This window comes from Panthera pardus, unplaced genomic scaffold (assembly GCF_024362965.1).
Source record: "Panthera pardus isolate Hobbes unplaced genomic scaffold, ASM2436296v1 HiC_scaffold_6, whole genome shotgun sequence".
Classification (NCBI taxonomy): Eukaryota; Metazoa; Chordata; class Mammalia; order Carnivora; family Felidae; genus Panthera; species Panthera pardus.
Genome location: NW_026526991.1, coordinates 51,267,140 through 51,280,832, shown reverse-complemented (window position 1 = coordinate 51,280,832; position 13,693 = coordinate 51,267,140). Strand labels below are relative to the sequence as shown.

At 34.0% G+C, this 13,693-nt stretch overlaps 1 protein-coding gene across 1 annotated transcript in view; it reads left to right on the top strand.

Annotated features, from left to right (window-relative positions):
- Window positions 1–13,317, top strand: part of LEMD3 (LEM domain containing 3) — a 65,069-nt gene extending 51,752 nt beyond the window's left edge. Inside the window, exons 5-13 of the mRNA XM_019455012.2 lie at window positions 837–916; window positions 1,002–1,147; window positions 2,510–2,611; window positions 2,712–2,814; window positions 3,505–3,683; window positions 9,404–9,485; window positions 11,037–11,142; window positions 11,259–11,337; window positions 11,562–13,317. Coding sequence (XP_019310557.2) covers window positions 837–916; window positions 1,002–1,147; window positions 2,510–2,611; window positions 2,712–2,814; window positions 3,505–3,683; window positions 9,404–9,485; window positions 11,037–11,142; window positions 11,259–11,337; window positions 11,562–11,725 — 1,041 coding nt within the window. The 3' untranslated portion in view covers window positions 11,726–13,317. The remainder of the gene's footprint in view (window positions 1–836; window positions 917–1,001; window positions 1,148–2,509; window positions 2,612–2,711; window positions 2,815–3,504; window positions 3,684–9,403; window positions 9,486–11,036; window positions 11,143–11,258; window positions 11,338–11,561) is intronic.
- Window positions 13,318–13,693: the final 376 nt, after the last annotated feature.

Here is a 13,693-nt window from a genome sequence, read left to right as displayed (position 1 = left end):
TTTGATACTGTACCAAAAGTCTAAGTAGTAGTTTCTTAAAGATTAGTTGCAGTGTGCAATGTGAAACCATATCGGTGATTTTTGTTTACTCTGTCTCTATAGTCCTTTTTCTAGGTTACACGTAGAACAGATAGATCCTTTACCTGTGCAAGACTTTACGACTCCTGCATTGGTCATTTGGAAAATACTGGTTTGTAGGTTATGCAGATCTTCCCAGTGTTTGACACCTTTCATTATGCCATACCCCAAAGTCGCATTCATTAATATTACACCAGTCTCATTGCAAAGGTCTTTAAGTACTGCAAGGGTGTCAAGCTTATAGTAATGGATGCAACTTTTTCCAGATTTTGCTTTTGACATGAAAGCTTGAATGTCATCATTGGTAACAAAGTCAACTGTTTTTCTTGAGTTGACAGGCCTGCTTCATTCATTTGTTGAGAAAATGTCAGTGAAACAGCCAACTCTGAATAGTTTGCCATTTGTTCATCTAAAAATAGTATTCCATAAAAAAATTAGCTCATCCACTCTTACCACAGTGATACTTAAAAGACAAATTACTTTAAAAAAAAAAAATCCTCCAAATCTGTAAATGTGAAAGAACCAAAAAGAAAACATAAAAAAATATTAATACTGCTTATCTTAGGATGGTGGGGAAATTGTGACTTTTTTTTTTCTCCTTTTGTTTTTCTGTAATGAATAATACATTTTTGTTATGTAATATAGTTTCAAGTGTTATATAAAAATGAAAGTATGGTATTTATAGTATAGCTTACACAGAGTCAAAAGAATGTAAATGACTAAGAATAGTTAGTTATTTTCTCCATTTTTCTTATTAGGATTTAGGCCCTGAATATGAAGATATATTTAATATTTCTTTGAAGTGGATTTTAAAAAATGGAAAAGATGTTGGAATAAGGTAAAGGATTTAATTTCCACTTTGGCCATTTTGTAGTATAAGTAGTGATTTTGGCTCTAAAGTCTCCTTAATTATTTTTAAATAGGTGTGTTGGTTATGGCCCCGAGGAGCAATTGAAAAATATAACTGATGTGCAGTTTTTACAGTCCACAAGACCACAGATGTCTTTCTGGTGTCGTTTTCGACGTGCTTTTATTACTGTCACCCACAGGTTATTGTTGTTATGCTTAGGTAAGTTGTTGGGGTGAGAAAGAAGATACATGATAGTGTAGAATTTTTGTGTCTGTATTTTACCAGTTGAGAATTTACTTCTGTGGTAGTTCCCGTTATAAATCACATCGAGAAGTCTTCATTAAGGTATAATAACAGTGACTTTTTTTATACATATTGTCAGTATTAATCTAAGGACTTAGAAATCAGTATTATAAGGGAAGTTGGAATAAAACTTTGTAAGAATGTCAGGAAAAGCAAGTATGGTGCATAAACAGAAATCTTAAGAAAATAGAACAGGAAAATTTAAAAATTAAGCTTATTTTTTATTTTTTATTTTTTATTTTTTTAATTTTTTATTTTTTTTAACGTTTATTTATTTTTGAGACAGAGACAGAGCATGACCAGGGGAGGGTCAGAGAGAGAGGGAGACACAGAATCTGAAACAGGCTCCAGGCTCTGAGCAGTCAGCACAGAGCCCGACGCGGGGCTCGAACTCACATACCGCGAGATCGTGACCTGAGCCGAAGTCGGACGCCTAACCGACTGAGCCACCCAGGCGCCCTGCTTATTTTTTAAATAATAAAATATTATAAATTAAGTTCATTAAAATTCTTTTTGATTTAAAAAAATATCATTTACCTTGGATTCCTGGATTTTCTATGACTGTTTTGATTGATTATAGGAATTTATTTTCTAGGTTTATTTTTGAGAGTGAGTGAGCAGGGGAGGGACAGAGAGAAAGGGAGAGAATCCCAAGCAGTCTTCCTGCTGCCAGCGTGGAGCCCAACTCCAGGCTCAATCTCACGAATCATGAGATCATGATCTGAGCTGAAATCAGGAGTTGGACACTTAACCGACTGAGCCACCCAGGCTCCCCGTTTATAGGAATTTAGAAGATACTTATTTTTTTCTTTTTTCTGTTCAAGTCCTTTAAAAATAATTTACTTAAAGTCAGGTGTAGTATATTTACAGTCTTAGAAAACTCACTTTTCTAATAGCTTAATGTGGCAAAGGAAAAAGTTCGTGAGATGTGGTTACATTGTTTTTAAAAAAAATAGAATTTAAATGTTGAGTTGTCAACATAATGGAAGAGAGAGTTTTTCTAGAGAGATTAAGTGAAACTCAGGAAAATGTTTAACAAATTGGTCTATGTAATAGTAATTATGTAGCTAATTCAGTCCACTGTTTTGAAGGCCCATTCCATTATACCATTATAGCAGTTAAAATAATTACTGTAGAAACTGTCCTAAGAGTTCTCTTTCTTTGCTGTGTTTTGTTAACATCAGATTTAACGATTAGACCAATAACTTCAGATTGCAGTGACTTAATTGAATGCCACTGACCACAATTTTTAAAACACAAAATATGTAAATATTGCAGGTGTAGTGATGGTTTGTGTCGTTCTGCGTTACATGAAATATCGCTGGACAAAAGAAGAAGAGGAAACAAGACAGATGTATGATATGGTGGTGAAGATAATAGGTATAAGTATTTGAAAAGATCGAAACTATTTCTAGAGTAGTCATGTGAAAAATTACAACGTGATGTCCATTGATTCATTTGTAAATTTGTTTATTTTCAGATGTTTTACGAAGTCATAATGAAGCTTGCCAGGAAAATAAAGACTTACAACCTTACATGCCTATTCCACATGTGCAAGATTCCTTAATACAGCCTCATGACAGGTGTGTTCAAAATCTTGTGAGTCAAAGTAGATCTGAATGTTGGTATCTTCTGAAATCGTGATAATTATATTGAGAGTTGGGGCCCTTTTCAAGTAGACCTGCTTTACTTTTGTACTTTAAACTCTCCTTTTTTTCTAAATTCCCTGTCTTGTCCTCCTAATTTTGAGTGGCCTGATAGACAACTGGATTTCCAAGTCATTATCACTTCTATACATTTTTGATTCTTTGTTGTCAGTTTTCACCTTATTTCCGTTAATTTCATCTTGATAAAGAAACAGAGATAGACAATAGCCAGTGATGTTTTACTAATAATGCCTTAAATATTTTGTTGTTAATGAAGCTTTTTAAATAAAAATACTACATAATAACTTCTTGAAAATAAAAGATGATTCCATATCCTAAAGCAGCATTCTTCACTGTTAGCAACACCTCAGAATCATCAGTGGACTTTGGGGGGAAAAATTACTGATGCTTATGTTCTACCTCTGGAGATTGACATTCAGTAAATCTGAGATGAGCTTCAAGCATCTAAATCTTTTTTGAAAAAAACTTCATAAGCAGCGATCAGAAAAATCAGAGTTAATAATAACCATTATCTAATACTTGAAAATTACAATAACCAATTACTAATACTTGAAAAAGATGACAAGCCAAGATGATAGTACATTTGTCATTTTGTTCACATGATAGGAAAAAGATGAAGAAAGTCTGGGATAGAGCTGTTGACTTCCTTGCTGCTAATGAGTCTAGAGTTCGCACAGAGACACGAAGAATAGGTGGTACAGATTTTCTAGTTTGGCGCTGGATCCAGCCTTCTGCCTCCTGTGACAAAATATTAGTAATACCTTCTAAAGTATGGCAAGGTCAAGGTATGTATTTTTAAACGACAACAGAAATAAACATCAGTTTTTCTAATTTTTTCAGCACGTAAAAGTGTTACATGTTTATTTACTTTTAATTTAATTTAATTTTTTTTAAATATATGAAATTTATTGTCAAATTGGTTTCCATACAACACCCAGTGCTCATCCCAAAAGATGCCCTCTTCAATACATGTTTAAAGGAAAATAGTACCATTGAAAGATACATGAAGGCAACGCTCCCTTTGCAGTTTCATCCCATAGAAGGAATTCGTGTTAGCTTCTTTATATACTTCTACTTTCCTCCTTGCAAATATAAACATAAGTGGTTTATCTTTACTATAATAGAACACTATATACATTACTTTGAGTTTTTCCTTTTTCACTTACAGCAACTTAGTATTGTAGATCTAACTATATTCTTTTCCCCTAATTTTTATGCAGATAAGACATAATTTCTGTTTTACATATGTATAAAACATATATAAGTGAAACATAACTTTTTAACTGCTCTCTTTTCTGAGTTTTGCCTGCCTCCCTCTTTTTTATTAAGACTCCTCTACTTGCATATCCCTTGTGCCAAGTAGCTTTTGTGGCTATCTTTCCATATTGTTCTTAAGGCTTGCATAGCTACAAAAACAGGTATATGTAAATATATAGGAGAGTCTGGTGATTGGTTGCCTTAGGTACCCAAACCTCTATTAGTGATGACTGTTACCTCACTTGAATTTTTGGATGGTTAGTTGCAAAAATTAAATCTTGTTGGTTTAATGTGCATTTCAAAACTAGTCGTGAGTTGAGTTTCTTTAAATCTCCTTGTTGGATAAAAGTATATTTATCAATGTTTGCTAAACACAGTATTTATGAGAAAGTTAAGTTGTTTTGATATTGAAAAAAAAATCCAATCACTCTGTTCTCTAATTTTCACTGTTAAAGAGCTTGAATCATAATAATAATAATGATAGTCTTCAATAATCATGGCATAAAAACGATGCTTTGATGATGCCAGAGATGACACTAAACAATAAACTTTTTGTTTTAAAAGGTGTCTGCGGAAGGGTCTTATGAAACGAAAACAGAATGCAAAGCCAGTCAGATCAGATTACCTTAGTGCCTGTTGTAATGGTTACGAATTCTCAGTCTAATTTCTTCATGTAGCTAGCAGTTGGTGCTTATGTATGCATGTGATGTTCTAGAAAAGGCCATTATTTTGTTCATGTGAATTTATTATAGTTGTCTTATTTTTATTTTGTTTACTTATTTGAAGTTTATTTATTTTGAGAGAGAGACAGCATGAGTAGGGGATGGGCGGAGAGAGAGAGAGAGAGAGAGAGAGAGAGAGAGAGAGAGAGAGGAAGAGAAAGAAAATCCCAAACAGGCTTCATACAGTCAGCGCAGAGCCCCATGGGGGGCTCACACTCACAAACTGTGAGATCATGATCTGAGCTGAAATCAAGAAATCAAGAGTCAGATGCTTAACCAACTGAGCCACCTTGGTGCCCTTTTAGTTGCATTTTTAAAATATGAGATTTTCAAGATGAATCTAAAGACAGTTTCTTGACCTAGATAATCCAAGTTCTTATAAGTTAGTAGGGGGGAATGACAGATTCTTAAGTGCGTTGAATTGGATGCTCTATATCTAGAATTTAAAACCTCAAACTATTTTCATTTTATCATTTTCTTTAGATAGGAAAAGACTGCATAAGTGTGATATAAGACAACTTTAGGTCAGTTATATTAGTTGTAAAACTCAACTTGAATTGATAGAATAGTTTTAAAATGTCCTGCTACTTTGTTTCATCAGGGTTCTTCTGGTGTAGTATATGTTTATAAACTATATGCCAAATACTGAGCTATCTTAATTTGAATACTTCTAAATGCACAATGTAAAGACTTATAAACTCAATCTCTCTTTACTTGACAGTTACAAGTCAAGTAATCCTTTGAAAGGGATTGAGAGTAAAATAATATGCCTGTTGCTTAGTTAGCAAATAGAAAAAAAATATAATGGCTGAGATTGTTATTCTGAAGGCAGAAAATCTTGGGGTAGAACCTAGTAGCCATTTGCTTAAGTATATCCATTCAAATTTTTTGGAGGGTTGTGATGATAAAAGTTGATAGACTCCTAGCAAGAGAGATTTGAGTTCAAGAGAATTTGATCATAAAAGAATTTGTTACAGAAGCTGAATAATGAGAAGTTGGTGGGATACTTCTTAATGATAATTACCTGTATCATCTCACTTAAGAACATATAGCCCTAATAAAGAAAGAATTTCGTTTTAATATTATATTTTATGCCATTAAATGTGTAGTCTAAGTATAATTTAAATGACTGACTTATCTTATTGAAGATATTAATACATAAACTAAATTTTGCTTTCACTTAAATGTATCTGAACACAAATGTACTTTAAGTAGTGCTATAGAGTGGGGGTGGGGCAGTTTGGTGGTGGTTTATGTAAAAAGATAGTTTAACTTATTAACAGGCTTAATGTTTATCCTTTTATGAATACTGTGGTTTAATTAAAAGGTACATGGCTGGAGGGTTGGTAATTATAGTAGTCTTTTGAATTCACTCCCACTATAAGCTGTTGTCATTTCATAGTATTTTTTCCAAGTAATTGTTACTTAATGAACCTTATTGAATTTTTAGTTCTCTTCCTAAAGGATTGTTAAGTATAGATTGGATTCTTACATAGCAGTAGTATCTCTAATGATATTTTAAAGCACTAGTTAAAAATCAAACCATACCTGCTGGAGAGAATTATTTATGTTTCCAGCAGATGGAGCCTTCAGAATAAATAGCATTCATTTGAAGGATCCAAACATAATTCTTGAGGTATTTGAAATGTATCATTTGGTAACCACTGTCTCTCTGCTTGTACCAGGAGGTGATTACAATTTAGTTAGGGAGACAAAGCATATATCTTAAAAATCACTTGGATCTTCATGATTACTTTGTGACTAGAATTGACCAGGAATAGCTTCTCCCAGAGCTATTTTGTGGAAACTTGGGTCTAGACTAGGATAAGATGGTATTAATGCTTCCATTTTCTCTGGTTCATTCCCTGCTGGCCCAGGCCAGTATTGGAATTTCAAGGAAGTCAGATGGCCTACAACTGAAAGGTCATCAAGAATACCACCTATACACTCTGCCAGAGAAGTCTAGGTGGTGCTGGAAGGTTCATAGGCTTTCTTGATCTGGGGTTTGGCAAAGATTTTTCATGTACAGTGGCCTTTCCCCCACCCCTTATCAAGCACTTGTAGGACATTCACACCCCAGACATTTCTTTTCACTAGATACTTCTGAAATCTTTCATTAATTTATTTTTTTCTTACAAGTTTTTATTTAAATTCCCTTTAGTTAACATGCAGTGTAATATCAGCTTCAGGTGTAGAATTTAGTGATTCATCACTTACATACGACACCTGGTGCTCATCACAACAGGTGCCCTCCTTGATCCCCATCACTTATTTAATCCTTGATACACTCTGGTCTTTAGCCATAAACTCATCCTTTCAACTTTCTTGCTTTATATATATATTTGTTTGTTTTGTTTTTTGTTTTAAACTTCCCATACTCTCCAATTCTTTGATATACCTACTTTTTCCAGTTTTTCAGTCTTCCTCCTGGCTTTATTTCTTTTCCTGTCCATCTTAGTTTCCACAACCCATCATTCCAATCCTTTTCTTGCTAGTACCCTTAAGTCATCACCTATCCCTCTTAGCCTGGTAAATTCCAACCAAGGATGAAACTGTTTTGTCTATGTGCAGGTAGCTGAGCACAGCGGGGAAAAAGTCATACAGTTTTGCAGACTGGTATGTCATAAATAATCAACCTCAGTTGGGCCTTCAGCACTACCTGACTTTCATGTTCTTAAAATATTTTACCAGGTCACTTCACTTTCCTGCTCTGCTCAGTAACAATTTTAGATTTCTTTCCATCTTGTCAAACCTTTGCCTTTCTCTCCTTTCAGTTGATGACTCAAATAGAAGCAATCACATAGTCCCTGCCTCAGCGTTCTACCACCAACTCAGTAAAATTGCCAGAATCCACACTCACCCTCACCGCCTATTGCATTTGAAGAGTTCTCTCACTTAACAAAGACCTGAGCCCTTCCCTCTATAGGGAAGGGGATCTAAGCCCTCAGGGTTCCATTCCCTCCAGTCTTCTCAAGCATCTTCTCTCACTGTGTTCTAAACCCCTGCCTCTCCTGGACCTTTTCATCAGCACTTAAACATGCTATATAGTCTCTCTCATCTTTAACACACATTGTTAGAGTCTACACTGTTCTGTAGCTATCACTCTGTCTCTACCCATTCACAGCCACATAGCATTAGTTTACTGTACTCACTGTTTTTACTTTTTCACTTCCCATTTATTCTTCAGCTGATTCTAATCTGTTTTCCATCCCTGACATTCCATGGAAACAGCTCTCAGACATTCATATTGCTAAACCCATTGGACATTTTTCTTTTCTGTCCTTATTTTACTTAACAGTGTTAACAATTGAGCCTGCTTTAAAACTTTCTCTGTTTGGTTTTGGGGATTCCACTTTCTACTAGTTTTCCTGCTACTTCTGACCATTTGTTCAATCTTCTTTTCCAAATTTTCTTCTTTTCCTGGACCTCTAAAGTGTTGGAGTTTCTCAAGGCCAGTGTCTTTTTTCATTCTACCTGTCTTCCTAGATGATCTCACGATTTATATCTTGAATTAAGTCCTATGGTTTTCAGAGTTTTATACCCACCTGTATACCACCTACTACTAGGATATGGACACCACAAATTGAACATGTGCATGAATTCAGTAACTTCTCTTGCCAAACGGACCTCTTCCCCCGGTGTTCTTGGTCTAATTAATGATACCCCTTCTCAGTTGGTTCTGCCATAAACCTGGGGGTCATCCTTAATCTCTTCCTTACCTCCCATGTATAGTTTTTAAACAAGTCGTGTCAAATCTACTCCGTATGTCCTGAGTCTGTCTACTTATTTCCATCTGCATTGCTGGCCTATCTTACCCACGTTAGTATCCTCTTTCTCTTAAACAACTATGGTAACTTTCTAACTGGTCTCCTTGCATTCGCTTTTGTTTCCACCTAATCGATTTTCCACATAACAGTCTACTTTTAAAAATTATAATTTTAAAAGATAGATCTCATCATATTATTCCTCTCCTTAAAAAAAACTTGAGTGACTTCCTATTGGTCTTACGGCAATGTTTAAACACTTTAGTGTGATCTTCATGGTTCTCAATAATCTGACCTGTCCCTGTTAAGGTTTATCTTTCTATTGTTCCTGCTCTAGCTACAGTGGCTGTCTTTTAGTCACTTGACTGCACTGAGCTCCTTCTTGCCTGGGGCTGTATATAAGCTATCACATTTGCTTGAAATGCCCTTTATACTTCTCTTCACTCTGTCTACTTTTATTACTTTTTGGGTCCCAGCATAAATTTTACTTCCTCAAGTGTTATACTTCCAGACTACCTAAGTTACTTTCACAGCTTCCTGTATTCTTCTTTCTTAAGATTTGCCACAATAACGGGTTTTTTTGACACGGTTTCTCATCTGTCTCACCCACTAAACTGCAGACTCTGTGATAGCAATGATTGTCTCTCTTTGATTTACCTTAATATCCAGGGGTCTGGCTCCTAGGAAAAGCATGCAATGAATATGTTTTGAATGAACTAAATGGAACAGTGACAAATAGTAACACTAATTTGTTTTTTGTAGCATTTCATTTAGATAGAAGAAATTCACCACCAAATAGTTTGACACCATGTTTAAAGATTCGAAATATGTTTGACCCAGTTATGTAAGTATTATGATCAGAGGTACATGTAATTTTTATTTGGAATATCCTTACATTGTTATGTCTGTAATTGAACAATCTCTTTTACTTTTGAATCTCTAACTACAGAAATGTTATGTTTTTCTTTTCTCCTCTTTTGTTATATTTCAAGCAAAGGTCTGGCCAAAAGACACAGATGTATAATAATTTGTTAAATTACAAATCTTTGTATGCACTACGAGTCCCCATGGCAGATAAATGTTTAAGTCAAATTAATGATACACGTGGTGATAAACAGTACTTTTTGTTAAGTATATAAATCTTGTCTGCCAATATTCTTTGCCTCATTAGGCAATATAGATAAATATCTACTATTTTTAAATTTCCAATCTCTGATTGTAAAAATTCTCTGCAAAGATGTATACTTTTCCTTCTTAAGACCTGTCTACTTGTCCATGTAATATTCGAGAAACTTTTGTGTCCATTTAATATTTGAGAAACTTTTCTTTTATATGTTATAGCAGCACATGCATCCAGAGATTAGCACAGTCAAAAGTTATTGCCTTAGAATCTGTAATATTTCATATATATGCTGCAATAATTTCTGGAATTTGCTTCCTAGATGTTACTTATTTGTCCAATGATACAACAGATCAGGTTCTGTTTTGTAAAAAAAAAAAAAATTCTAACAGTAGAAACCGTATTACTTAGAAAATACCCATGCATCCCATTTAGTAACTTATTTATTTCAAGAAATGGTTGATATAACGAGATTCCAAATCAGTGGCAACAAAATTGGAACTGTGGAGAAAAAAAACTCTGTCAGTACACATAACACACCCCCTCCGTTTTGCAGATATATAAGCACTTAGCAGTGCTCTGATCCCTCTTTTGAGAAGCTGACCTCATTACTTAGGGATTAGGAAATCAGTGCCAGTCTAGTATTTTGTTACTAAGATGAAGATTTATGATTTAAAGTGTAGCCACTCTCCCTTCGGCTTGCCCTCTGTATCTCACAAGTAAGACAAATAGGCATCGGTGCAGCAGGAATTCTTAAAGTTCTTGTGACAGTAAGGTGATGCTTTGTGCAAAATGTTTGTCTTGTATCATTCCTCCATTATTTCGAAAAAGAGAACCCCAGAACACATTATTTACTAGGAATTGTCCTTAAGTTTAGGAATTTGAAAATATCATTAAAAAAAATAGTACTCAAGTTTTTTAAGTTCACTACAGACTCATTAAAGTGTTAACGCTTGCTAGGGAGAAAAAAAGAAATGACTACAGGTACATAAGATTTCAGACGTAAAAATGACAGCACATTTGTTCTGCCGTGCTCATTGCCTCAGCTCTGTGCCTTCTTCCACTGGAAATGAGAGAAGGTCTGGGACTGTGAATGCCAGCATTTTTTAATTCTATATAGTACTTGTAACAAGTATTTACCTAACTACTAGTTTTAACAGTATGTAGTTTTGAGATTACTCCCATTCTGGTAGGGTTTATGTGTTATAAGAGACAATAAATACTTTTAAAGGAATAGGAATATGGTTATTGATTTTTTTTTCCATCAATTTTTAGGGAAATAGGGGATCAGTGGCATTTGGCAATTCAAGAAGCAATTTTAGAAAAATGCAGTGATAATGATGGCATTGTTCATATTGCAGTAGACAAAAATTCACGTGAGGTAAAGTAACTTTTACTATCGAATTCTACATTTAGGATTTGTTGCTATTAAACTAAGACTGTTTCTTTTTTTTCCTCTTTCTTTCTTTGTTTCTTTTTTTTTTTTTAATATCACAGGGCTGTGTATATGTTAAATGTCTGTCTCCAGAATATGCTGGAAAAGCTTTTAAGGCATTGCATGGCTCTTGGTTTGATGGTAAGAAGTTTAAGTATTACAAACATTTTGAAAACATAAATTATGGCTTACTGTTAAATTATACCAGATTTTAAATTAAAGAATATTAGGTCAGCATTTTAGAGTAATAATTTAAGATTCCTTTATTTGCATATTATGTTCATATGTCTTTTACCACAGTTTGTTTTTTGTAAATATTAAGCACATTTTTACAGATCTAAAATATTATTTTTATCTTACAACAGGGAAATTGGTTACAGTAAAATATTTACGACTAGATAGATATCACCACCGCTTTCCCCAAGCTCTTACTTGCAATACTCCCTTGAAGCCATCAAATAAACATATGAACTCTATGTCTCATCTTCGTCTTCGGACTGGCCTAGCCAATTCTCAAGGAGGTTCCTGAAAAGACTTTCTTCCACTCCTAGGATTGGTATTTACAATAGGAAAATTCCTGTTTGGCTTCTTGTCTTCCTTTTAAATGCTTTTTGTATGTAATATTTTTATTGAATACAGCTCTGTTTGAATGTTCCAGAAATCTTAAGGTTCCAAAGGGACTTAACAGTGAGGCAGCAATGCCGAGTAGACAGAACAATTGTTTCATTTAGTTTTTGGAGCTCAGTTAAGCCAATGCATTTAAAGTTTTGCATGAGGAACATTGACGTTATTAAGCATTTTCAGATGTGGTGGTTGTGTTTTTGCACCACAAAGTGTTTGGATAACCACACAAAAGCATGGTGAAGAGGCCTCTTGTATTTCCATAATTTCCTGTGAACTAATGTTGTGAATTTTTGTATACAGTCACCTGCATAGTTCCTTACCAGGCCAGTGTGGTAAAACTGTTAATTTCCCAATTTAACCTTAGGTTTCTATTGCTTGTAAGAGATTCATTTGTTACAGCTGGAATACAGGAAAATTAATTTGGGTTTAGTGGTTACATATACGTGTAGGTGGATGTACATGTACTTAAACTGGCTTTTGTATATATGTATAAATGCTGGGGGTTGGCGAAAGTAGTCTTGTTTTGTGAGGATGTCTGCATTAAAGCAGTAAAATAAGCTTCCTATTTTATTCATAATCTAATATGTACATATGTATGTGTATATATGTGTGTATGTGTATATATATGTATGTGTATATGTGTATATATATACACACATATATACATATGGCTGTACTATCACATAGATCAAACAGCCAAACACCTGGAAGTATTAGATACAAGTTTAAAATATCTTTTATAAGTTTTATATAAAAATGTCTGAGTATGATTTTGTGTGAAAGTTACGATATCAGTTGTAATGGATTCAAATTTATGTGAGCAATAAAGATGCAATTGGCAGATATTGGAAAAGTATTTTGTGAAAAGCTGTATTTATTATAAATACTAGGACTATGTCATAGTACTATTGGGAGTAAGTCATTTTCCCAATTTATTTATAATTTAATGAAATGTCAGCTCCCCTGTTCTATGTCAAGTTTAAAGCAGGGCACATTGTTGCAGCAAAATGTGTCTTTGAAAATTTATATTTGAAATTTTGGGTCATGAAAGCTTGCAATATAGTAAATGCACGAGTGACTGTTGCTTTGTGCCTCGGTATTTACTTTGTTTCAGTAAAGTTGCTTTATTACTGTTTATGATTTCAGATTAAAATCGTTGCTGAGCAGAGTTTACTTGTAACGTAACAATTGGCTTTTTAAAAAACAACCTGTTGATATATTGTTGTCAGTCCAAATGAATATGTGAAACAGCTGGAATTGTACCAATTTTGATTTTGTTTAAAGCTCAGTTTCCTTTTTGTTTTTTATTGTATATGTGTTGGGTTTGCAGCATGAACTTGCACAGATAATGCACGTTTTCTGGTTAAGTAAACATGATGCACACTGTTCTGTAACAGAAAACCCTATTGTGCCTTACCTATGTGCTTTTGTGGGCACCATGTTTATGAAAAATAAAAAATGATTTGTTATCTGAAGAGAATAAATTTTAAATTCTCAGTTTATGTCTCAGATGCTAAAGTGTGAGAATATAAATATATATATATAATATATATAAAATAACCAATCTTTCTGTATTTTATGTGCATCATAGTGATTTATCTGAGCTTAGTGACCCCATCTTGTGACCTGTTGCAAGAGTGAATGTAAAAAATAGTTGTGGCATTTTAAAAGGTCGCCTTTTGATGCAGATGCATCTTTTTTTTTTTTTTTTGCTTCTAAAACATATTTCATGTAAACATTGTACATTTATTATTGTAATATATACTATTATGCAGCTTATTTTACCTGAAACTGTTAAGCCGACCAAGATCCCTCCCTGCAAGACAGATGGGAATGTGTATAATAACTAGATATTTGAGAAGTTCTGAAGTTT